This window comes from Grampus griseus (genome assembly GCF_964374135.1).
Source record: "Grampus griseus genome assembly, chromosome: 7".
Taxonomy (NCBI): Eukaryota; Metazoa; Chordata; class Mammalia; order Artiodactyla; family Delphinidae; genus Grampus; species Grampus griseus.
In genome coordinates this window covers 86,659,589-86,683,890 of record NC_139001.1, presented here as the reverse complement: position 1 = coordinate 86,683,890, position 24,302 = coordinate 86,659,589, and the positions used below count along the sequence as shown (strand labels likewise).

Here is a 24,302-nt window from a genome sequence, read left to right as displayed (position 1 = left end):
TGGGGAAAGAATTGTACATGCATTAAAACATACTGTAGGAGCCACAAGTGATTATTTTACATCGTGCCACAGATGTGACCACAGAGCTTTTAATAACAGGATACTGTAGGTGAAGTTTCATGGTTTCTTCATTGTGCCATTCTTTATAAATAATTGATAATAAAAGTGCTGCCTTTTTATTCCTTGAGTTTTCTAAGAAAAGCTGTGTTGTAAAAACTTGTCTAAGAGAAGTTAAGTTGTAAAAATTTCTTCATAAAAAAAGCACTTTAATTGGATGTGTTGGTGAGAAAAAAGAGAATTTTAAATTCAGAACTTTTTTCCCCCAAATTTAATTTCAATATTAAAAGTGTATCTTAAAATACAAACTAATTGCACATATGTATGTCTCTGCATATATATCTATTGAACCTAGTCTGCAAACCTCAGTTTTGATGACCTCTAAATCTTGATGGAGATTAACTGTATTTCTTTTCTATTGCTTCAAAAATTTGTGTTAGCATGAAGCATCTGTCATATTTTTATGACATGTATTGCTCATTTTTTGTGTTTTAGAAACAAAATACCTGTAAGAACTTTTTCTTTTATGATGTTCTAGTTCTGGCCACATTACAGTAAGGTTTCTAATTAACTGACTCCCCAATATATTGAGTTTCTCTATGGAAACCAATGCTATAGGGCAGGGGTCAGCAAATCTTTTCTGTAATGGGCAAAATAGCAAATGTTTCAGACTTTTTCGTTCATATGGTCTCTGTTGCAGTGATTCATTTGTGCTTGCAAAAGCAGCCATAGACAATATCTAAACAAATGAGATTGTTGTGCTCAAATACAACTTTATTCATTAAGAACCAGGTCATGAAAAAAAAAGAAGAAAAAAAAAAAGAACAGGTCATGGTTTGCATCCCTCTGTTCTGGGGAAAGTACCTGTAATAGCAGTTTGGGGTTATTTATTCTTAAGAGGTGTTAGAACAATCTAAAATTGGTACCTCTGCAATTATTTACTTCAAAAACTTCAGTCCATAGATGTGTTTCTTCGAAGTTGCAGGAAGTCTACAAGTTTTAAGAATGTAATTATTATGTTTGCTCTTAGTAAGCTAACAACAGAAGAACTCAGAGGTAAGACATGTTTGCAAAGCGAACTATCACCCCCATTTAACTATCAGCTTTTTTAAAAAATTCATGTCATTAATTGAGACAGAATAGAGTCAGACAGTAAGAGACTGTTAGGGTCTCAAGTCAATGTACAGGGAGAACACAGTATAGAGTCAAAAACAGCATCATTTTTATGGGTCACCTTTGTGTCAACTGATCTAGACAGGACTTAGTTGCAGGGATCCTGCTAATCTCAGCTGAGGTCACTCATGCATCTCTGGCCAACTAAGAGAATGTGGGAGAGTAGAATCCAGGCTGAGCCCAGGGGAGGATGACTCTGATCCACAATTTTTTCATCTTCCATCTGGGCCAGTAGGTTGGCCGAAGCAAGTCCTTCTCATATAGGTGGCAGAGGGCAAGAGAGAGCAAGCCTCATCACTCAAGTGATTAGGACATTCTCTTTGTATTATATGTGCTGATGTCCCTTTGCTCAAAACAAGTCACCTGACTGATCCCAGTGGCAGAGAATTGCACCCTGTTCTCAGTGAAGGAACTGAAAAGTTACGTGGCAAGGGACATGGATACAGGAGGGGACGTAGAATCGGAACCACTAAGGCAATTTACTACAGCATGCATAGACTTGATCAAATTAAATGACATGATGTGGGGTTAAGTGATAAACTGAAAATTTTATTAACTCCTTCAGGTTAACAGGATATACTAAAGCAGCAGTTCTCAAACTTTTTAGTAGTGCAAACCTTTTATATTCTTAAAAATCACTGATCACCTCAAAGAGGTTTTAATATTGTTTATATCTATCTATATTTACTGTATTTCTAATTAAAACAGAATTTTAAAATACATTTACTTATTTATTTTAGGACAAAAGTGGCAAACCCATTACATATTGACATAAATAATATATTGTTAGGGAAGCAAAACTGTAGTTTCTAAAAGAAACAATAAAAGGAATGTTTTATATTTGGCAGATATTTTATATAGATAGAGATCTTTACTGTTTGGCTTCATAGCAGGCAACTGGTTTTATATATCTTCTGCATTCAATCTCTTGATTTTTTTTTTTCCTTTGTGAACCACAGGAATGAAATTGGACCTTGTACAGATATATATTTAGAAAAAGCAAAAGTAGTTTAATAGCTTTTTCAGTTAATTGTGAATAATCTTTGATACTACACCAGAATTTGACAAGTGAGAACTTCTTGGGAGTTGTGGTATGAAATGTGAAACCAAACCACTGATCTTTCTACGCTTTGTTACATTAAAATCCATTGGCTGATTTTTCATTTTGAATAGATCTTTTATCCATGCATGATATGTAACAATAAGCGTTGGTCATTTGGAAAATATTGGTTCATTATTATGCATATTTTACAAATATTGGTATTTACATATTTCAGTATATGTTCTTTTAAAAATTATATATTACTTCTAAACTCATCAGAAATATCTTTAAATACTGGGAAATGGTCATATTCATAAAAGTGGATACAAGTTTTCCAAAATTCTACTTTATCTTGGTAACTACTTTTTTTCCTTGGCAACAAATCCTGTGAGTTATTTTCCTTAAATTGACAGACTCATTTAATTTTCCAAAATATGTCTGTCAAATACCTAAGTATGACCTACTATTGTTTGTATATAAGTTGCTCTTTCATGCAAAAACGGTTTTCCAGTAAGCTAAAGTGGCTAATTCAGCTTGCAACTCAAATAATTGCATAAGTGCATTACTTTGAGACAACTATCCTACTTCAGGATATGGTCAAATGTCTTATGCATAATTCCCACATTAAATCTTAAAAACAGGAAAATTAAGATATTGAGATTTAATATAAATGTATTAGTTTTATACTTTTATCAAGGAGATATAGAAGTGAAATTAACTTTTTTATGCTGTAACTGAATGGCTTTGACACACAATGACAGTACAAACTTCCACTACCTTGATTTGTGCTGAGGTGCCAGCAATTTCACCCATCATTGCTTTTGTATTATCATTGCAAATGTCAACACACTGAAGAAGGCAAAGAATGTCTTCTTCATGGTATGAAAATTGTTTTGACCTGAAAGGGTCTTGGGAATGCCCAGGACTTTGTGACTCATACTTTGTGGGTCACTGTACCAAAGGATGAACTATATTTATGGTACAGCAGTGTGTCAAAGATTTTCTTAAGTATACTGTCTTTACTATTTCAAATCATTAAGTGAATTCAAAATTTATTATGTTCTTCCACAGGGTTGTTTGGTTGGCTTTGATCTGGCACATGCAGTTGGAAATGTTGAACTCCACTTACATGAGTGGGGAGTTGATTTTGCCTGCTGGTGCTCCTACAAGGTATCAACAAACTAGTTAATATATTTTTATTCTTTTATTCCATATTGACGTTAATCTAAATGTAAAACTGGATCAGTGGCCAATTTTAAGTATTTGAATTACTTACCTCCATTTCTTTCATTACTGTATTTTCTGACTCTAGTTAACTGTAGAGCACATGATAGAATAGTATAGGTTATTAAATTTTGCTATTTCCATCCTCTATAGAATACTATTCCTTCAATTCCCTGGCTGCTCTGTAAAAGTCAGGAGGTTCTGGAAAAAAAGCTCCACACTTAGAACTTAATTCAAATTGATCTGAGTTTTTTGTTGATATGTTGTGAAATTTCTACATAAGTAAAGATATAATTCTTATGGAATCAACTTTGTACTGACATTTGAAGACAAGTTAATTGACAGGGAGCATGGATATAAAACCAATTTTATTTAAATTTAAGTGTTTTAAAAATATAATCTTTTATTATTATTTAAATAGTTTGTGACAAAATAATTGAAATGAATGAGCTCTGAAATGAGATAAATGTCACTGGAACTATTATCTACTAGTTGGGGCAAAATTTGGCTAAAAAAGTAATAGCTATTTATTCTCGATTAATAATGCTATGTTTCATTTTTTTTTCTTTAAACAAGGTAACTCTAAATTCTGTTTTTTATAAAAGTTCAAATAGTCACACATTCTGATCTTGTCAAAAGTTGGTTTCATAACAAAAAAGTCAAATTATTACATTGTTTACTTTTGTCATACATATTTAGGTAAACCCATACAGTTTAATTTATTCTCAATCCGGTATTTTTTTTTTAATCCAGTATTTAAATGCAGGAGCAGGAGGTCTTGCTGGTGCCTTTGTCCATGAAAAGCATGCCTATACAATTAAACCTGCGTGAGTACTATCTTTAGATTCTTCTTTGGTGATGAATAAATGAACTTGCATTAATAATATGCTAAATTTACATGAGCTCTTTAAGATGCTATCCAATAAGAATCTGGACTGATTATAATTATTTTACTACTCTATGGACAATGATATGCTTTATCGGAAATAAATGGTTTCCAAAGAGTTCTCTTGGTTGAACAAGAAATTTAATCACAAAAGAGAAGCTTCAAGGCTAAAAATGAGTCCCTGTAATCATGCAGAGCAGATGGTTTAATGCGAAGAGACTACTTAACTTTTTTTCAAAAATTAGACTTTAGAAAATTTCAGGTTTCTCACATTGATGAATAAATCAAAGGCAACTAGAGCTGTGCCTAATAGAGCTTCAAAGTGGTATGTGATTATTAAAATTACATCTACCTTTAAAGCTGGAAACTTATAAAATGGTCTTGTAAGGAGTATCTTCTGTCCTAAAAAATTTTATAATCCATGAAAACTGAAGAAGCTGAACACTGAACAACAGACTGACTACATAAAAAGAAATACTTTTCAATTTTTATATAGCACTCCATTTTTTTAGAGCAAGTATAAATGCAAATGTGATACACCAACAAATTTACACATTTTTATTTGACTGGGGAACTCTTAAGTGTTTCTATTTTTCTAATCTGGTATGGAGATAAAGAAATAATATCCTGTAAAAAAAATCCTTTCAAAGTTGTATCAGAGTGTAGGTGATGAGGAGACTGTCTAGACTCCTAATAGGTAATATAATGACATTTGATTAGTTTTCTGAATCTTCTCAGTCACTGGTTGAGTGGTATAATCGTTATAAGAATTGAAAGTGAATTAGTAATAAAGCTTGGAGCACCTCATATTTTTGAGATTCTGTGCATATAAATCTTACAAATTTAAGATGATTTTCTATAGCTCATTTAATTATGTCTAAAATTTCCACAAGATTTTAAAGTTTTAAAATTAAATAGAGCATTTTTAGGCAAGTATTTTGTTAGGCAGACATCTTCCTTGAGTATATTGTCAGTATATTAGATTTCTCCCCTTGTCCCAAATTCTCTGAAAAGAATATAAAGCGTATATTATATTATAGGAATACGATACATATTTTAAAAGGTCTCTTTTTCATTTTTAGCAAACCACATTGATAACACTTTACCTAGCATAAGTGTTTTCCATATAGACAGTATATAAGGTATTGCTTGCTTTGTGTGAAGACTCACTACCTTGAGCATCTCCAACTCTCCACTTATTTATTGCAATAGAGGAATCAGCAAAGGGAAGCGAGGGTAAGTAATCTACACAAATTCTAGAGAATGCAAGTGTTAGCAGTTTAACTGATTTTACAGCATCTCTATTGAACTTCAGATTTCTTTCACCATTATTTGCCTTTCATGGATGAGGAACTGGAGAGGGTGGAGGGGTTGTAGTGTGTTCGCATGTGCCTCATCTTGTAGAATCCCAACATCCTCTAGACCCAGTAAGCAATTGTTAAGTCTAGGCTCCCAGGAGAAAGACCATGCAGACAGACCAGATTTACATTCCAGCTTGATCACTCACTTGCTGGTCCATAACCTGAAGAATGTCCTTGACTTCATAGTGTTCTAGCCTCTATATAAAGATAACATCAGCATTCACCTCATAGGCAATTACTGTGAGATTAAAATGGGATGATGCATGGAAAGCACTTAGCATAGCCACTGAAGCATGACAGGTGATCCATATATGTAGGCTAAGTATTTTGTTGCCTCAATGTGAAGCTGCATGTTAACTTGTAGAATTTTGCCTAGTAGAGACCATTTCTCTCAAGCAGGAAACATAGCCTTAAAGATTACAGCTTGTGACCTTTGGGACATTAAACCGTTTTGTACCTATTGCCAAGCTCAGACTGACCCTGTAAGTCTCTATTCCTTGAATTCTCTCTCGTACTGGCCTCACCATCTTAATTGGCTCCCTTGCTAATTAATGAGTTGATTGAGATCTTTATATGTGTTCATTTTATATTTGTATGAGAGCCATGCTTTTAACTTTTTTGAAAATTATACGTTATTAACTATTGTTGCATTTTAACTATCTGGCTTTGGAGACTGACGACTCAATTCAGTCTGACTCATGTAGCCCTTCTTACAGGAAAGCCTGTTTGTTGTTTCTTCGTTTGTCTGTTGTTAAAGCTTCTTTTTATGTGATATCAGAGGGACTAATTCCGATGGTAACAACTTCTACCCTATAGTGGAACGTAACTGCTGTTGATGTTGTAAACTTTGTCAAGTAAACTTTGTCGCTTAAAAAAGGGTGACATCTAGTGGCTAAACACATTATTTCAAATAAAGAGTACGTATAACTTTTCCTGGTCCATTCATCCTTTTATCAAGTATTTTTTAAGTATATATATTTAAATCATTTTTTATTTTATATCATTTGACCCCATATTTATAGTGCAATGATTGTGTAGTCAAAGCCTTCGATAAAGAGGCAGGACAGGACGAAGGTGGAAGTTAGTGAGGGGCATTCTAGGTGCATGGTTCAACATAATGCATACATATCTATCAAGGCTGAGCAGAAGGGCATTATGGGAGTGGCTGGCGGTTGGCCTACCTGCTATAGTGAGTGGATCCCGGAACATGTAATCCTGCATTCTAAAAGTTTAATATTCATTATATAATTTCAAAGTATCTTTTATATGATGTTCCCATTAGCAACTGGTAAATTATATCTGTACCAAGAAACTTCACTTCCTTCTTTTGTTTAAATAGGCATTTTGGCCATTGTTCAAACCTGATGATGACCTAAGACTTTTTCCAAGAACCTTTGTCAATAAAAAGAATGAGTAGAGGCCAGAGTCAGTCCACTGCATTAAGCATTGTAACTCAAGCTATCATTCTCAACTAGAATTTGACCTTTTCCTAGTTTATCATCACTTTTTCTCATTCCAGTGTCATATTCTAAACCTTGTCTGTAGCTAAGAATTATACAAAGTTAGAACTGGTTGTGAGTAAATGTTATCTGTGTCTTCTTCCTTCAGGGCTGACTTCAATTTAGTCTACACAGTTAATTATTGCTCTGAAATATGAAGGAAAATATTTTAATTATAAGAATTTGACAATCAGAAATGTATCACTTTAAAAAATATACTTCAAAATCTTGAATTTTTCTTTTTAACTTTATAAGTGTTGACCTTTCTGATAGACTTCAGATCAATATTTAACCTTTTAGTTTTAGGGGATTCAAGCATATCTGAGGACCGTAAAAAGATTCTTCTGTGAGAACCTATAGACTGCGATTCAAGACACCACCACCCACCTCTTCTTTTTTTTTAGAGAGACTCTAGCATGAAAACAGGAGTGGATTATGTGAGCTATTAAGATTCCTTCCATGGCTTACTTTTTTACCCTGTCCAATGAAATAACACATACAAGAAAACTGCTGTTCCTCACTTTCCATGCTGGCATAAAAAACCTCCAAATGGTCTCATATATCTCTTGAAATGCTAGTTTCTCCTACAATTTTTTTTTTTTAAGTTTTCTGAGTGGCCAAGAATGGGGCCAACTGATAATTTTTTTTAAATGCCGGAATTTCAAATCATGCCAACACATTTCCATAAACAGCTAGAAGTATTTGATTGAAGACTTTAAGTAGAGATAACATTTTCAAAGCTTTATTGAGAACTTGAGTCATCTCCTTTATTATAATAAGTCATTTGCAGGTTAAAAAGAACCAATAGAAGAGGCTGGCTGACATCAGTGCATGGTTAAGGCATATTTTAGAACTCAGAAATGTAGGCTGTTATTATTATTAGGGAACTTAAAAAAAGAGGAACAATAAAAGAAAACAACATTGTTTCCTATAAAACAATATAGGGAAGTCTAAGAAAGGATAATAATAAGCATCAAGAAAATTTAGAAAAAAAGACTTAAAAAATTATAAGCAGGTACCATGCGTGACCCAACTGTACAATTAATGTTATATGGAGAGAGCATCTAATGCACATTTGTTCTAGGGAGTGCTGACTTGAAATATTTGATTCTACATACTTCTCCAGGCGATACTGGAGAATACCATAGCCCAAAACTCATCTATAATTTAAACCTTGTTTTGGTTTCTGTGATTCTTTCTGACTTACTACTTATCACATCCTTGTCTACTACCTGCATAAGGTCTTGTTGTTAAACGCTGAGAGAACAAGGAAGTGTAGGTGTGTGAATTCACAAGACTCCAAATGCTTTCAAATGGAACAGGCCAGTATCAATAGATTTCTCAGTGAGAGTTTTCACAGAATTCCTAGTTGATCTATGACCTAGACCTCCCAGGGCATCTGTTCTACCCATTTAGCATGTTTCTGGAGTTAGATGTTCAGTATGAATTAAGATGGATGACTTCTCAGCCACAACTTCCTGCCCTATCAGACAGCCATATTAAATGTACTTGGCCATCCCCTTTGTCCTTAATGTGTACCTCCCACAGCCCTAATCTTCTAGTGTGCTACTTTCCCTTGCTTCTGCTCCAATGTATGTGATTATTCTTCTATATTTTATAAGGTTTTCTCTTTCACTTTTTCATTGATTCTCTCAATGCCTCAACCATTGGTCCTCTTGCCCAGGAGTTTCTCATCCACAGTCATTATGTCAACAACAGACATTTGTAGAAGACACCAATTTGCATTTCCAGCTTTACCACTTGCTTACTTTCTAGCCCTTACTTTCATCTGATTGCAAATTGCAAGAGTTCCTGATTACCAAAGCATTATTCCAGTCCCCAAGATATATGACAATGTAGGGAAGCAAAAACTGTCATAGTAGGAAATTTTCACTAATGAACTACCCATTTATAAAATTAGCCTTTTCTAAACACCCTTTCCCAATTAGTATTAGCATTTATCTCTATGTTATCATAAAAAAGTTTAGACTCTTGCTGATTATAGAATGTTATAAGCATAACACAATAAAAACTTAACGCAAATGAATTGTAAAGTAACATTTTGCAAGAGATTCAGGATTTCATGATGCAAGTGATACTGAAGAACTGCTGAATCACAAAATCATGGACAATGAGAATATGTCAGAGTCAGAACCATTAACAGATGAAGTAGACGAAATTAGACACGGTACTTCAAAAGCAAATGACTAGAATATCAGGGATTAAAAGGAAATGATGAATGCTTCAAAAATTTTGTGGAAATGATCATCTTTATGCTCATGCTAAAAAAGTTAAATGTAATACAAAAAAGATTGTAGTTTGCTATCACATTTGTTAAAATACACACAAAAACCCCACAATTTATTATTCTTTTTAATAATTAGCATATTATAATTTTAATGTAAGTTTTGTCAAATTATATTTATTTTACAATTTAAAATTTTATTTTCAAGAGCATCTCAATCAAATCTTTTATTCTTTTTTCCTCCATTATTTACTTCAAAAAGTATGGTTTACTGTTTTAAAATAGATGTATTTTAAATGGCCTTTTCCCAGTATTCCATTTGTAATCAAATAATGAGGACTTCCAATATATTCATACATCTTTCCAATCTTAGGAATTAAACATGATGAACCTTCCATTTTATCCTACTCCAAAACGAGTATCCTTTCTAAGGTGCTCACTGCTTTACCAAGTAAAGAGAATGTTCCTGAGTCAATTGAGGAGGCATGAGCAAATATAAACAACATAGATTTTTGTACAAGAAACTTTAATAGATAGAAATAAATATAGGATATTTCATATGATTTTTAAATCATACAATCTATTTGGAGAGATGCCATTTCAATAGCTGAATAAACAATTTAAATAACAGGTAACACAGGGATAGAATATGTGCCACAAGGCAATTTCTTAATAATTGCTGGGTGAATTTTCAGATATTGCCATAGAACAGTGAAGGAATAGATAACTTTAACTCAGAGCTGCTTTGGAAAAGCTTGAAGAAGTTGGTTCACCACCAACTTACAGATACAATTCCTCTGCAAAATGGAATGCTATGTTAACTGAGTAAATTTTCTCTCTGTTACTTTGAAAGTTGAAATTGTTGCCTATGAGGGAGATTTCACTTGATTAGTTTCATAAATTTAAGGAAGTATAAAGAAGAGTTACTTAAATGACATTTCTTTAAGGGATATGTCAGGTGATCTTTATCTTTTTATACTCTTTAGTAGAATTTTTATGGAATCTGAGTTATTGACTTAACATTTAAAAGTCTGCCGATTATCATAAAATTGCTCTTTATCTCTATTCTACAATATTTTAGAAATTATAAACAGTGGTAAAATCAAGTATGCTTCATACACTTAGTTCCAGAGCCATGCTCACGAGTGGGTTACACCTATTGCAAATCCTAGTCCCCAAAGCCTCATTGTAAGGGATCCAAAAGAAGACAATTTGATTGAAGAAAACTCATTTATGGATTCATGGCATATAACCTATACCTGTCTTCATTCACAAACCATTTTAGATCAATAACTCTAAAAGGATCCCTCATCTTCTTGGCTTGACACTTTTTTACTGTGCATAATCATCTAGACAATTTTCCTGTGTGAATTTAAGCTGGGATCATAAAAATAACGTTTATGCACTGAGGCATGATCACAGTTAAAAATAATTTCAGTAAATAATCTGATTTTCTCAATTTAAGAGATAAAGGAATCCTGGCTCTTAAAAGAAAACCAAAATAGTAATCATCAGTATAAAAAGATACATTAAAGCCATTGTTGCTCGCAAATCACTATTCTCAGATAATGATGACATAAAGATTAATTTGAGAAAACTGAAGTCCTTTGAAACCTCAAAATTTATTTTCTCTTTGAAAATTGCAGACTTGTGTCCCTGGAGATATATGAGGTCAGTGAACCTTTTAAACACAAAAAGTAAAACTTGTCAAAGAACTTCTGCTCTTGTTTTAATTACTTCAAGTTTTGTCCCTAAAGTAACCTTCAGAATCTGCAAGGGTTTTTAATATAAACTATGGAGAGCTACTGCTAAACTTTTATTTGTTCTTGTTGAGAAAACACATGTATCCATCTGACTTTTTATGACTGTCAAAACAGCCACGGTGCAATGATACTGTTGTGCGGGGCAGCTTGGGAAACTGCTCATCACACACAGACCCACTGGGTCCTGGTGCTTCCAAGACTGAGCTGTGCCAACTTCACAGGTCACAGGAATACTTGGAATGCATTACTCAGAAGAGAGGTCTGAATTCCTATGATCCATTTTCTCTTTGGTCACTTGTTTTTAACTCTACCCCAGAGGAGAGGGTTTGATTGAGTGGGAGTTATCATTTTCTCTAGGATGGAGGTTTGTCCCCATCATGGTAACGTCTTGTAGAGATAGCTTGCCTTCATTCTCTTATAAATCCTTGCTCCAATCAGATGTCGTCAGAGTCTCAGAAGATTTGGCACAGGCGTGGAAACCTAGGCAGAAAATGCCCATTTGATTCTTTTTTTTTTTTTTTAAAGGGGGCCTGTGATCCTTGTGAGAATTCATCTTAGTATGTCCAATGTGATTGTTTGAAAAATTGACTAAATTAATTCTAAATGTTTAAGTACAAGGACATTGTCCTTTGAATTTTCCTTTACTTTCATAATGCACAACGCCCAAGAAAATATTTTTAAAATTTTGTTGTTGGATATATGGCTCTTTCTTTACTCTCAGCATAACAGACAAACCATCTTCTAGCATATGGAAGCATTTCTACTTTGCAAGGTATTCTGAAGTGGGTATGATTTGCAAAATACTGTCAAATTAAATATGCATTTCCATATGCTTCTACAAAGACCAAATATATCCATGAAAACCAGCTATATACAACTTCAAAAGTCCTTCATGAGTATTTTAATCAACATTGCAAATAGTTCTTTCTAAAGTCCTAAATTCAGACATCTTCTTGATGTGTTTTGTGCTTTTAGCATCAATGTTACCACAGATTATAAACCAATATTTTATAGTAATAATACATTTCAATGAATCATATGCAGAAATTTTTTCTTAATGAAGCTTTCACACCAAGAAAATATTGATTTAGCTCTTGTAAGGACAGCATATTATTCTGAATCTTCAGGAAACAATTTTCATTAACCAAAACTTACAATAACAGGAAGTACTTTCTTATAACTATGCTTATCATACTGTTAGCTCACTGAACATATTTTAACAAGCCTCCTTTTGAGTAAGATTTGAAGATGTAATTGAATATGTAACAGAACCAAGTAAAGCACTCTATCTTAATGATATTTACATTATGATTGGGCAAATGAGTGGAGGAAAAGGAATTGAACCCCCATACATCCACAACTCCTTTCCAAAGCAGTGTTAAATCAGCTGACTTAGAACAGAGCAGAGCAATTGTGAATAGATGAATTTTTTTAGAAAATAGGAACTGATAAAGATCTTTACTAAGAGTGAGTTGGTAATATTTTACCTGTCTAATGTCATGGCCATATTGAGCCTTATAATGGTCATGCTTAGGGACTAGTTGCTGACATCAAGGGATGAATGCACAATTCACGGGCTGAAACATCCTGTTTTGTCAAGATTTTTGTTGTCACTAGCACCTTTGAATCTGCTTCTATCACTTAGCCGTAAGTTTACTTTTCCTTCAAATATGCTGTTCCCCAACTGCCTGGATTTAGGTTTTCCTTGCTCCTTCTCTCATTTTTAGTTGAGCTTTTGTTTTTTTGCCTTTTGTTATAGTTTATATCTGTTTTCTCTGATCCTTATTCCTATGCTGTAGCTCCACCTTTCCTATATGTGCCTGAACTACTGTTATTTTTGAATTTCAATATCTACTTGAACTTTAGCAATTGTGTTCCTGTTTCCCAAGCCTTTCTTCTCACTCTGCATGGTAGTTTAGCAATATTAATGCCTCATTGTGAGAAATGGCCTAAAGACTTTCTGGGATACTTATGTACCCACGCAACCTGCCCATATTCCACCCAACTGATATTACTTCCCTGAAGGCAGTATTTTAGTATGCTCAAAGTCACCCTTGTTTGCATTTGGTCATCCTATTGGATGGCTTGCTTAGAAAAGACTGTCAGTGGAGGCTTGAAGAAACACCTTGGCTGATTATAGATGAATAGAGCTTGGACTAACCAAAAAGAAAGAGGAAAAAAGTATACAATTGTTCATGAAAAGAAGTTAATATTGTCACTGAACATTGTGGAAGAATTTTGACTTATAATCTTTTAAGGCACAGCTGCATAATGTCCTTGTACCACATTTACATTCATTAAAGAAATATTTATGGAGCATCTACTATATTCCAGGCATTTTTTTTAAGTGTCTGGGATATATGGACAAATAAAGCAAAGATTCCTCCCCTTATAGAGCTTACATTCCAGTAAAGAAAGATAGATTATACACATAATAAAGAGCAAATTGTATGATATGTTTGAAGTTGATAAGTCCTATAGACAATTGGAAAAACAGGACATTAAAAGGAGGTATAAGAATACTCTGTGGGGTTTCTCTGGTGGCACAGTCATTAAGAATCTGCCTGCCAATGCAGGGGACACGGGTTTTTGCCTTGGTCCGGGAAGATCCCACATGCCGCACAGCAACTGAGTCCATGAGCCATAACTACTGAGCCTGCGCTCTAGAGCCCGCAAGCCACAACTACTGAGCCCACGTGCCACAACTACTGAAGCCCGCATGCCTAGAGCCCATGCTCCACAACAGGAGAGGCCACCGCGAAGAGAAGTCCGTGTACCACAACAAAGAGTAGCCCCCGCTCAATGCAACTAGAGAAAGCCCATGCACGGAAATGAAGACCCAACGCAGACAAAAGAAAAAAAGAAAAAGAATACTCTGTGGAATCCTTGGCATTGCACAGTATTAAAAAGGCATTCAGGAAAGCTCACCATTGGGAAAACATAATATGGATGAAGAGGTGAATGAGGTGGAGACTGGACCAAATAATTATTTGGTGAAGAGGGCTCCAGGCAGTGGGAGTATTTTATCAAAAGCTCAAAGACAAGAGTGTGTTGAGAAAGCCAGCATGGCTGGAATAGAATGAATAAGCTTGAGATGAGTGAGACAAAGTGGTCCAGAAAATGCAGGCCCTTATAAGGCAATGTAAAGACTTGGGATACATTGCCCATTTTGCTGAAAAGTGACATGACAGCAAACTTAAAATGATAATTCTGGTGGCTTTCTTGGGAATAGGTTGTAGGAGGGTAAGGGACACCTTACTTTGGGAGACTTTGGGAGACCTGCTGGGGAGCCATTAAGGAATGCAGACAAGAGGTGACAACAATTCAAAGCAGGGGAGCAGCAAAGGAGGTGATGAGAAGTTGTAGGCTTCTAGATTTATTACAAAAGATAGGTGGCAGCACTCTGAAGGAGGTCAGAAACAGAAATGTGGATGTCAGTTAAGTGATGTTTGCAATCACACAGAAGTGAGCCACTCACTATCTAAAATATAGTAATGGCAAGAGGGATAAAGAAAGCAGGACAGAGTTAAAAGTTATTAGGAAATTAGAGGACATAGAGAAAAGTTTGGCTAGAGGGACAAGAATGAGGGGAGAATCAGACTGATGTCTGTCCAAATGATACTAAAATACTCAAATGTCATACAGTTATTTCAACTATCAACTAAAAAAATATTTCTTGAGCATCTACTACAGGCAAAGCAGTATGCAAACCCTGGGGATACAGACAAGAATAAGCCTGTTTTCTTGGGATTTATCATTCTGTGTGACAGGGAAAAGGAAGAGAGACGTTGGAGAAAGTCTCCTAACTCTTAGTCAGACTGAAAGGGAACAGGCAGTGGTGGGGTGTTCCAGGCAGGATCATCGAGGTCCTTGTGTTTCAAGTTAAGGAGTTTTGATTTTTATCTTAAAAACAAAGGGGTGCCATTGACTGCTCATATGGAACAAGACTGCAAATTCAAGTCTCATCACCTCTCCAGGTATTGGTTTGATTATGGGAAAAATAAATAGTTAGGCCGGGGCATCTTTAAGATTCCCTTCCAGTTTTCAAACTCTCTGATTCTTCAGTAATAAACATGAAGCTTTCGAATAAGGTAAACTGCTGATAGGGATAACTCAGAAATTAAAACCAATTTAATGGAAATCTGTGCATCATCGGTTATATTGAGTTTGATGACCCTCTTCCCTTCTGTTTTTTTGTAATAGGTGGATACAGTAATGCCCAGTAAGTTCAGACAAATTTATAACAAACTTTACTGTAACTTTCTCATCTTTTTCATTTTCTCAAGTATGAAAGAGTACCATGTTCACATTTCCTAAGCTCAGCTACCAAATTTTTTATTATGAAAATTAAGACTATATAAAAGCTATTTGAATGAATAAATTTCTCATTACATCCTCAATAAAACAACCTTTGTGGAACTTTTGATTCTGTGAAACCTGATTATTTGATGAGGATTTTAAGTAATATACTTTCACTTGAGGTTCGGTTATAGAGGACATTAGGATATGAGATAACAGACAAACTTATTCACAATTGCTATTACAGATTTTGTTTAAAAATAAACAATTATGCTGTACCCCAAATGTTCCTTTTTTTTTGTAATGCTATAACAGTTTTGTTGATTCAACACATTTTCTGAAACCATGAAAGCAGTAAGACAATTGTATTTAGTTCTAAGTTGTGCCCGAGAGAGAGAGAGAGAGAGAGAGAGAGAGAGAGAGAGAGAGAGAGAGAGAAATAAGAGAAGAGGGGTGGGGAGGGGAGGGAAGAAGAAAGGAAAGAGGAAGAAGGAAAAGAAGAGGAAAAGGAAAAGAAAAAAAAAAGAAACTTACTCCCAGTCAGGTTTATATTCCTAAGCACAGACTTAAATTATTAAATGTGTGGTGATAAATTGCCAAATTAAAGGACATCATGAAAGCAGTTTTTAATGCAAATGTACTTCCTTAGAAAAGATTGTGATCTATTTCTTTATATGTGGGATTTTGCTCCAATGAATAATTGCACTTTTAACATAAGCTAAGAAAACCAGGATAAGTTGTTTTGTTTAGTTTTGGTGAGGTATGGGGTGAGGAGAGGTAAGGGGTTTGCAGAATAAGTTAAATTAATTCAGTGCATGAAATATTTAGGGATTCATACTGGAGATTCTGCCATTAAAGTCTTGCTAAGGAGATCAAGGAGCATTTTGATATTTCATTTCATAACTCTTAGCATCCAAAATCATATTGATTGGATCCCTAGTGGCTTCCTCTTACTGAACCTGAATATCATGGCTCAAAGATGCCTTTATTGTAAGTGATGCTTTCCATTTGATAATACTTATTTGAAACTCCTTTTAGGAAATTTATGATGTTCAAGAACAAAAAGCATATTAAAATCTTTACTTTTTATTATTTATTGGATCTCTCCCAACACCTTCTCTCAAAATTCTGTTAACATCCTCATTTTAAGTAAATTTACTCACTGCTTGATTTTTAATTTTTGATGGCAAAAGATTCAAATTTCTATCCTAGTATGATGAGATTGCATCTTGATTGTTATTGTTCATATTCAATTTGTAGATATGATTTATGAGCTTGTGATAATAGCTACTTATAAGCTAATTTAATGGTTTTTAATTTTACTGCATTAGCTTTAGAATATTTGTCTTTAGAATTCATGCCACGATTTCATTTATATTACATTTCTTTTGTATTTTGATTTTCCCTTTCCTGCATTCCAAGTGGTGGAGTCTTAAAATGAATTTAATTTTCCCCTAGGTTCTTAGAAATGTATTTTGAGTTTGAATAAATATTCTTTGAAATAATCATTTCTTTATTTTACTTTAAACAGCCCCCATTCCATCTGTCAAGACTTCAAGGTGTAATATATGATCGATACACATACTCAGATTCATTAAATTAGATACCTAGGTCCATGCATTTTGAAGAAAAGAAACTGACTACAGTGATTATGAAAGGACAGAGTCAAAAAACTTTTTTTTTGAGGAAGGAAAAACATTGTGTATAAAAAAATGTGGCTGTCATCTAGCCTGGCATTTTGCCAGGTCAGAACCTTAAGCGTAGTATTTAAGTAATCTAAGGAATATTGGGGTTTTTTTAGACTCCTTGATGAATTAAAAAAAAAAAAAAAAAAGACTGCCCAGGCGATTTTGCATGTGTTTGTGAATATACTTGGTCATGATGGTCTATACCTGTATTTGGGCTTCAAGGACTAATAACTGTATTATCTTCAACTAATTTTTTTTTTTTAATTAATTTTTTTGGCCACCAACGTGAGGCATGTGGGATCTTAGTTCCCCGACCAGGGATGGAACACACGCCCCTGACAGTCGAAGCAGAGTCTTAACCGCTGGACTGCCAGAGAATTCCCCTATCTTTGACTATTTATCCAGCATCTTGGAACCTCAATTTTCTCATCTGTTTAATGAGGATGATAATAATATCTACATCACAGGATTCTTTTGTAGATTGATTGTTTAGAACAATGTTTGATTCATAATGAAATCTCAATTAACATTTGTTTTTGTTGCTCTCAAAATTAATAAAACAACTACAAGAACCTAAATCAGGACGAACCCACAAAATCAAATCAAATTCTTTTGAGTATTTTTACAAGATCTTTGCTTGATGTTTGAGGAGTCAGTCACCTGGTTTCATGTTGTTCACTTTCCAGCATTGGAAAATAATATGAGGAAAAGACTTTATCTTTTTAACATACTATTTTAATAAACAGAATTCTTTTTCCTTTTCTTATTTAAATTAACAATGATTTTCAAAATTTTAATCTAGTTATGGTAAAAGTTATATTAGTATGGGCTCTTATATTAACATATATCATTGATGTTATTTATCATGAAAATATTCAGGATAACCTGAAAAATGTCAGGAGTTAAAGAAGAGATTCTAAGATCCTTTTACTTTACAAGGAATTATGGGTAAAAATAAATTTTAATACGATAAAAATGTCATTCTCTTGTTGTAACACCCCATTTAAATTATTACTTTTTATCAAGTGAAAGTATAGAGCAATTAATTTTAGAAAGTTGTAATTATTTCCACAAGAAATAATATTTAGAATTTCATTAAGATTATAGACACCACAAATGATTAAAAGAATATGGTAATTATTAATCTTTTATATCAGAATAAAGACATAGAGGAAGAAAAGCATCACATGAAAATCAGTGACAGTTTGGGACAATTAACCACTATTGGCTTCAGGAATTTGAAGCACATACAACATGGAATAGCTCCTCTATCCTCTTTTTTCATAACTGTAAGAGTATTTGTACTATGATTTGTTGAGTTGTTTTGATGAAAATTTTCAAGTAATTGCTTTGGTAACAGAGTTCAGTGATGTCACTGTCACATCTAGATATCAGACTTTACTGCCATATATATTATCCTCCTGCTCTGGAGCACTCTCACCCAATTTACTACTACTTGTTAGGGAATTATGGTATAAATAGCCTCTATTGAAGAGCCGTGTTTTCTTTCTTCTGTTTCTCCTACTCCACTTTTCTTCTCTTAATGAGTTCAATATTCACGTTGATGAAACTGAAACTTCTTACCTTTTGAGTCTCTAATTTCATTTCTTTCAGGGTTTCAATCCACTCAATGTCTCACTTCTAACAGAATCTGTCAGCAACTCTGTCTTCCTTAGCTCTTGTTTAACATCAGACATCTAGGTTTGAGTCCATTTTCCCTCTCTCAATTCTTTCTACTTTGCTATGTCACCTGAATCCATTCTTCTTGAGGAAGAGACACAGGTCCCACCCACAATTCTTAATTGTGAGCCACATAAAGGCATGAACACCAGGAGTCAGAGATGGGGGGCTACCCACCCACCCTTTGTTGAATTAATATTTGTTTAATTAGTTTCTACCCCGAGTCACACCCACACCCAATAGACTTTAAGCTCTTTGTGGGCAGGAACCATTTCTAGTACAGCTCACTGTACTATTTCTATCTCTTGCTTCTATCAAGGTGTCTCAACTATTTTTGAAGAATTATAGAGTGAAATGTAGGAAAACTCTAATAAGCTTGATAAAAGAAAGGTAATTTAATTAGTCACATAAATGATAGAAATAGAGTCCCTTATAACAAGCATCAACTTTACTCTAACTTCACACTAATTTCCATTAAACTATTTTATTTTACCTGAGTCTACTTTTAGCATCTGCTCTTCTACTCAGCTTCCAGGGACTGACCATCTCAGCTTCTATTTGCTTATTGGTTTGTTAAGATACTTGCTTTGAACCCCCTCCTTCAACTTCCTTCTGATGATGTTATATCAACCACAGCTTCTCACTGTGGGTCAGTGTTTCTGCTCACTTACTGGGCAGGATGTGGGCTTAACTAGCTACATTCCTTTAGATGATCACTCAAACTCTGTAAGCCTTACTTTTCTCAAATATAAAATGATGGAAACAATACCAACCTCAGAATGTTGTTGCAAAGATTAATAAGTAAGATGACATGAAACGATCTTGCCCATTTTCCAGCAAACATATCTTTGTTTCTGCCCTTTTTTTCCCTTAGCAGTTCAATATGCAAAAGCTTTGCCCAACCATGCCTTTTGAATAGGATTTCCTGTTGGCATAAGAACAAGCAATTTGATTTGATAGATCACTCCGAAATGTTCTATAGGATTATATAATTCCCATCCAGAAGTGACATAGATGTGGTGGCTAGGGGTGATGGATGGCAAACAATTAGAATCTCCAATGCGGCTGGCCCAAAGGTTAGTCTCCCAGTATCTTTTGTACTAAGCCATTGGATAGAAAAATATAATCTCTTTAGTGAATAAATTCAAAAGAAGCATATTATCATCAAATAATGAGGCAACTCAGAAAAAATTACAATATCATATTTGTACTTTTTCAGATAAAAAGTTAAAGTACTTTTATGGACTCAGTAAATAAAGCATAAAAAATGATGCCTTGACCTCAGTTATAGACTCAGGTCCAAGTACTTTTTCCCCTAAAGAAGAAAACTTTTTCCCTCCGTGTATTTACTTGTTCCTTTTATATTTGGGCTATGAACGTGCCATCAGTACTTTTAAGCATGAACTATAATTTCCTCCTATGATACCACGTTCATATCTAGGTCTTTGATGGTATCTTTGGATACCATGTATCTAGGTCTTTGATGTTTCTGTCAGATATGCCCAGCAATCATAAATCATACTCCTGAATTTTTAATAGCACTCCACAAACAGAAATGATAAATACCTAGTCTTTTTAATGAATACACAAAAATGAAGGAAAAGTTGCTAAATAAGAAAAAAAGTATTGAAGTACTCTCCCAATTTTTATTTTAAACCTGTTGAAAAAAGATGGAAAAAAAAATTCCCAGTTTTCCATTACCCTGTCTCATAGCCACTGTATTTGCCTCAGATTTTTAAAAAAGAAAATGCCAAGAGGAAAATTTTGAATCCGTTTCCAAAGAAAGCATTACATGCAAAAGGGCTCATACATTATGTTTTTGATTTGTAACTACAGAAGAAATCATTCTCTTTAACAAACTGTAGTATGTTTCTTCTCTTTCAAAAGATAGAAATAACATAAAAAAATAGTATATGCCTCTGTACTAAATGATAGTGAATGAATCTAATTCATTCAGGCTAGAACTCCTTTCTTTATTCCTCTTTTTTTATGCAAACATAATCTTAGCCTCAATAGAAAAGGTGATACTGAGTTCCCCTCAGTACCCAGCACAGTTTTATGCCTGCTGAAAGAATGGGTTTTCAATAAATATACACCATGATAAATATAAGCACCTCAAATAAACAATTACATTGTACACTGATTTGTTTTCCCACTCAATTTAACTCATCCATATAGCTCAGTTATGTGTTCAGATTAACTAAAGAAAGGTTCTGATTCTGGATATTTAATACAAAAACATATGAGAACTTTGATAAACATACTTTTCATTTTATAATTGATTTCAGTTGTCATCAGAAATTTAATAATTTTTTAGTAAGTTACATATGTAAATGTCACCAGACCATAAACTTAGGTGGACAAATAATTTTATTTTCTTTATTTTCATCTATCAACTCATTTGATTCAGGAAATTCAGTCTTATAACTTTGAGGTATACTTAGTGACTTTTCTCAGTAAATTCAGAATTTAAGCTCTGTCAGTTCAGAGTTCTTTTCTTGTCCTTCTCTCCTTAGGATGGCATCTAAGGTTGCACGATGGGTGACGTACAGAGTGCCCAGACATAGATAAAGGAGAGGCATCTTGTCTATAGCCATCTCCTGGAATCCATTAAAATGTACCTGGCACTCCCTTGGTCATCTGCTCCCATTACTGCTACATCCTCCAAGATGTCTGTGGAGCTACCATGACCCTATGCCCTTTATCTCAAGCTCCAATGGGGATGCTGACTTTCTCAGTCACTTCGATTTCCTTCTCTGGGGAAACAGGAATTTCAGGATACTCTCTTGGGTCTCTTGGGTTAGTATGATCCTAAATTATAAATGGAGGTGCTATCACAGGCCCTTCTGCTAACCTTTTTTGTATGAAGATTATGGTACCAACCTGGCATAGAGGGATTCTTACAAACCCTTTGGATTGCCACGTAGGACTGAGGGAACATGGCTCAGGAATTTCCTATCATTAGATCCTCCCAAACATATCTGGAATTCCCACTGACCTCTCAAGCATCCCAACTCCCATCCCCTAGAACTTAACTGGGGGTAGGGAGTGCAGCCCAGCTCTGTATTAGGAATATGAATCCAGTCTTTCTATTTTCCTTTCTGAAGCTTCCCATTCCTCAGCACTCACAAAGGTCATTTGATTCATGGGTTAGATTTATTATTCTCTTTTCTTTTTGCTGCTTACAGCATAAACTTTATGCTAGGCTATTATATGAGACACTTGATAATTAGAATTCCAAAATGTCTATCTACTGCAAGTCAAAAGCCTTGGCTTTTAAAGACTACTGACTCTGCTATAAGTTTCAATAGCTTGTTTTGAACTCAAAGCTAAAAGGAGTATACATCTTTTGGTGCTCTCCACTTAACAAATGACCCTGAAGTAATAAAATTTATTGATTCATTGTGGAGAAGAAAGTTTTAGAAAATTATTTGCAAATGATGAGAAAATTTTTAATTAATACCTTCAAAGTTTTTTTTTTACCACCCCAAACATTTTTTCCCAAACAATATTATGTCAGTAGTTGTCCCTGAAGCCATAGATTTTTCAAGTCAAGAGAAACTGGCAATTAATATGTGACTAAAAATATCATACATAGCAGGAGCAGAACCCAAACTGGATCATCAGTTTTCTAATAAGTTTTAGAGCTTTATTCTGGAAAAATCATTTGAAAACAATTCTGAAGTTGAATATTAAGTCTACACCTAGAAATTTAGTAAACTCAATAAAAACATCAGCAGAATTCATTTAAAGTCAAACAGTATAACACACACAAAAATATAAAAGTTGAAAAGGGAGGTGGTGTGAAATTTGCCCTCATAATCTTCATATGTGCTGGGCCTTTGAATATGCTATTTGACTATCTGGAACACTTTTTCCTTCCTCTTTTGCTGAAATATACTCATTCTTCTGCTTAGCTTCCTTGTCAAAGCCTCCCCTGACCATCACCACACTAGTCAGTTGCCCGAACTCATGCTTCTCCTAACAATCTTTTACCATTCGTCACACATCCACATTACAAACACTCTTCTACAAACACTAGGAGACAAGTCCCTGATCTCATGAGCTTACATTCTAGTTGGGGGAGAAAAATGAAGATAAGCAAGATAATTATCAAGTTCATAAAAGATACTACATGTTCTATTGTATATCTTTATTTTTTGGTTTCTTATCTCTTGCAATCATTCCCTTTCAGGACCCAGAACTCATTCTCATTCACTTTTGATATAATGACTATGTGATATTTTATAATATAAATTTAGCATAATTTATAAAACTAGTCTTTTATTGAAGGAAGTTTAGGTTATTTTCAATCTTGGACTATTACTAAAAGGGAGGCAATGGCTACACTTATACATAATTCACTTCATACTTGTACAAGTTCTACTGGAGAAAAAACTCCCAGAATTGAATTTGCCAGGTAAAAGAATACATGTATTTGTAAATTTTATAGCTGTTACTCATTTGTTTTCTAGAGGGGTGCATCAATAATACATATTCCCACAATAATACATGAGCATTACTTATAAAACATGTTAATACTAAAAGAGTCCTTAATAAAACTTTGGAATTTTTTTCTAATCTAAGAGGACAGCAAATGTATCTCAATGTAGCTTTCATTTGTATTTTTCTTATCATTAGTTAAGTGGAGAGTTTTTTGGGTTTTTTTTTTGCTGTACGCGGGCCTCTCACTGTTGTAGCCTCTCCCGTTGTGGAGCACAGGTTCCGGATGCGCAGGCTCAGCGGTCATGGCTCACGGGCCCAGCCGCTCTGCAGCATGTGGGATCTTCCCGGACCGGGGCACGAACCCGCGTCCCCTGCATCGGCAGGCGGACTCTCAACCACTGTGCCACCAGGGAAGCCCTATCTCTAGATATTTTTATACTACAAAGATTAACCTCTTGTGACATAAGTTGCAAATATCACTTGATAGAACTTTCTCTTATGACTCATTGGTCTATGGAGATGATTCTATAACTTTCTCTTCAGCTTTATTAATATGATGAATGGTATATTAATTGATTTGTTAACACAGTTCCACATTGTTTTCATTTTGAATTTTTATAATATAGTAATATTTTGTCATAGCTGTTATGTCGTAGCTGTTATGTCAATGTCATAGCTGTTATTTTTTAGGGATTTTTTAATATTATTTGTTTTTCCATATGGCATTAGCATCAGCTTGCAAGTACCAAATGAAAATAAAATCTGTTTGTATATTTTACTGGGGTTATATAAATTTATACATCAATTTGAGGAGAACTGACTTTTTCTTTTTTAATAAATTTCTTTATTTGTTTATTTTTGGCTGTGTTGGGTCTTCTTTGCTGCGCACAAGGCTTTCTCTAGTTGGGGGGCGATGGGGGGCTACTCTCTTGCGGTGCG

General features: G+C 34.3%; 1 protein-coding gene across 2 annotated transcripts in view; it reads left to right on the top strand.

Annotated features, from left to right (window-relative positions):
* KYNU (kynureninase) overlaps positions 1 to 24,302 on the top strand; it is a 90,611-nt gene that overhangs the window by 53,655 nt on the left and 12,654 nt on the right. For both annotated transcript variants that reach the window (XM_082658332.1, XM_082658331.1), the window contains 2 exons: positions 3,344 to 3,442; positions 4,250 to 4,323. In XM_082658332.1, the coding sequence (XP_082514458.1) occupies positions 3,344 to 3,442; positions 4,250 to 4,323 (173 nt within the window). The remainder of the gene's footprint in view (positions 1 to 3,343; positions 3,443 to 4,249; positions 4,324 to 24,302) is intronic.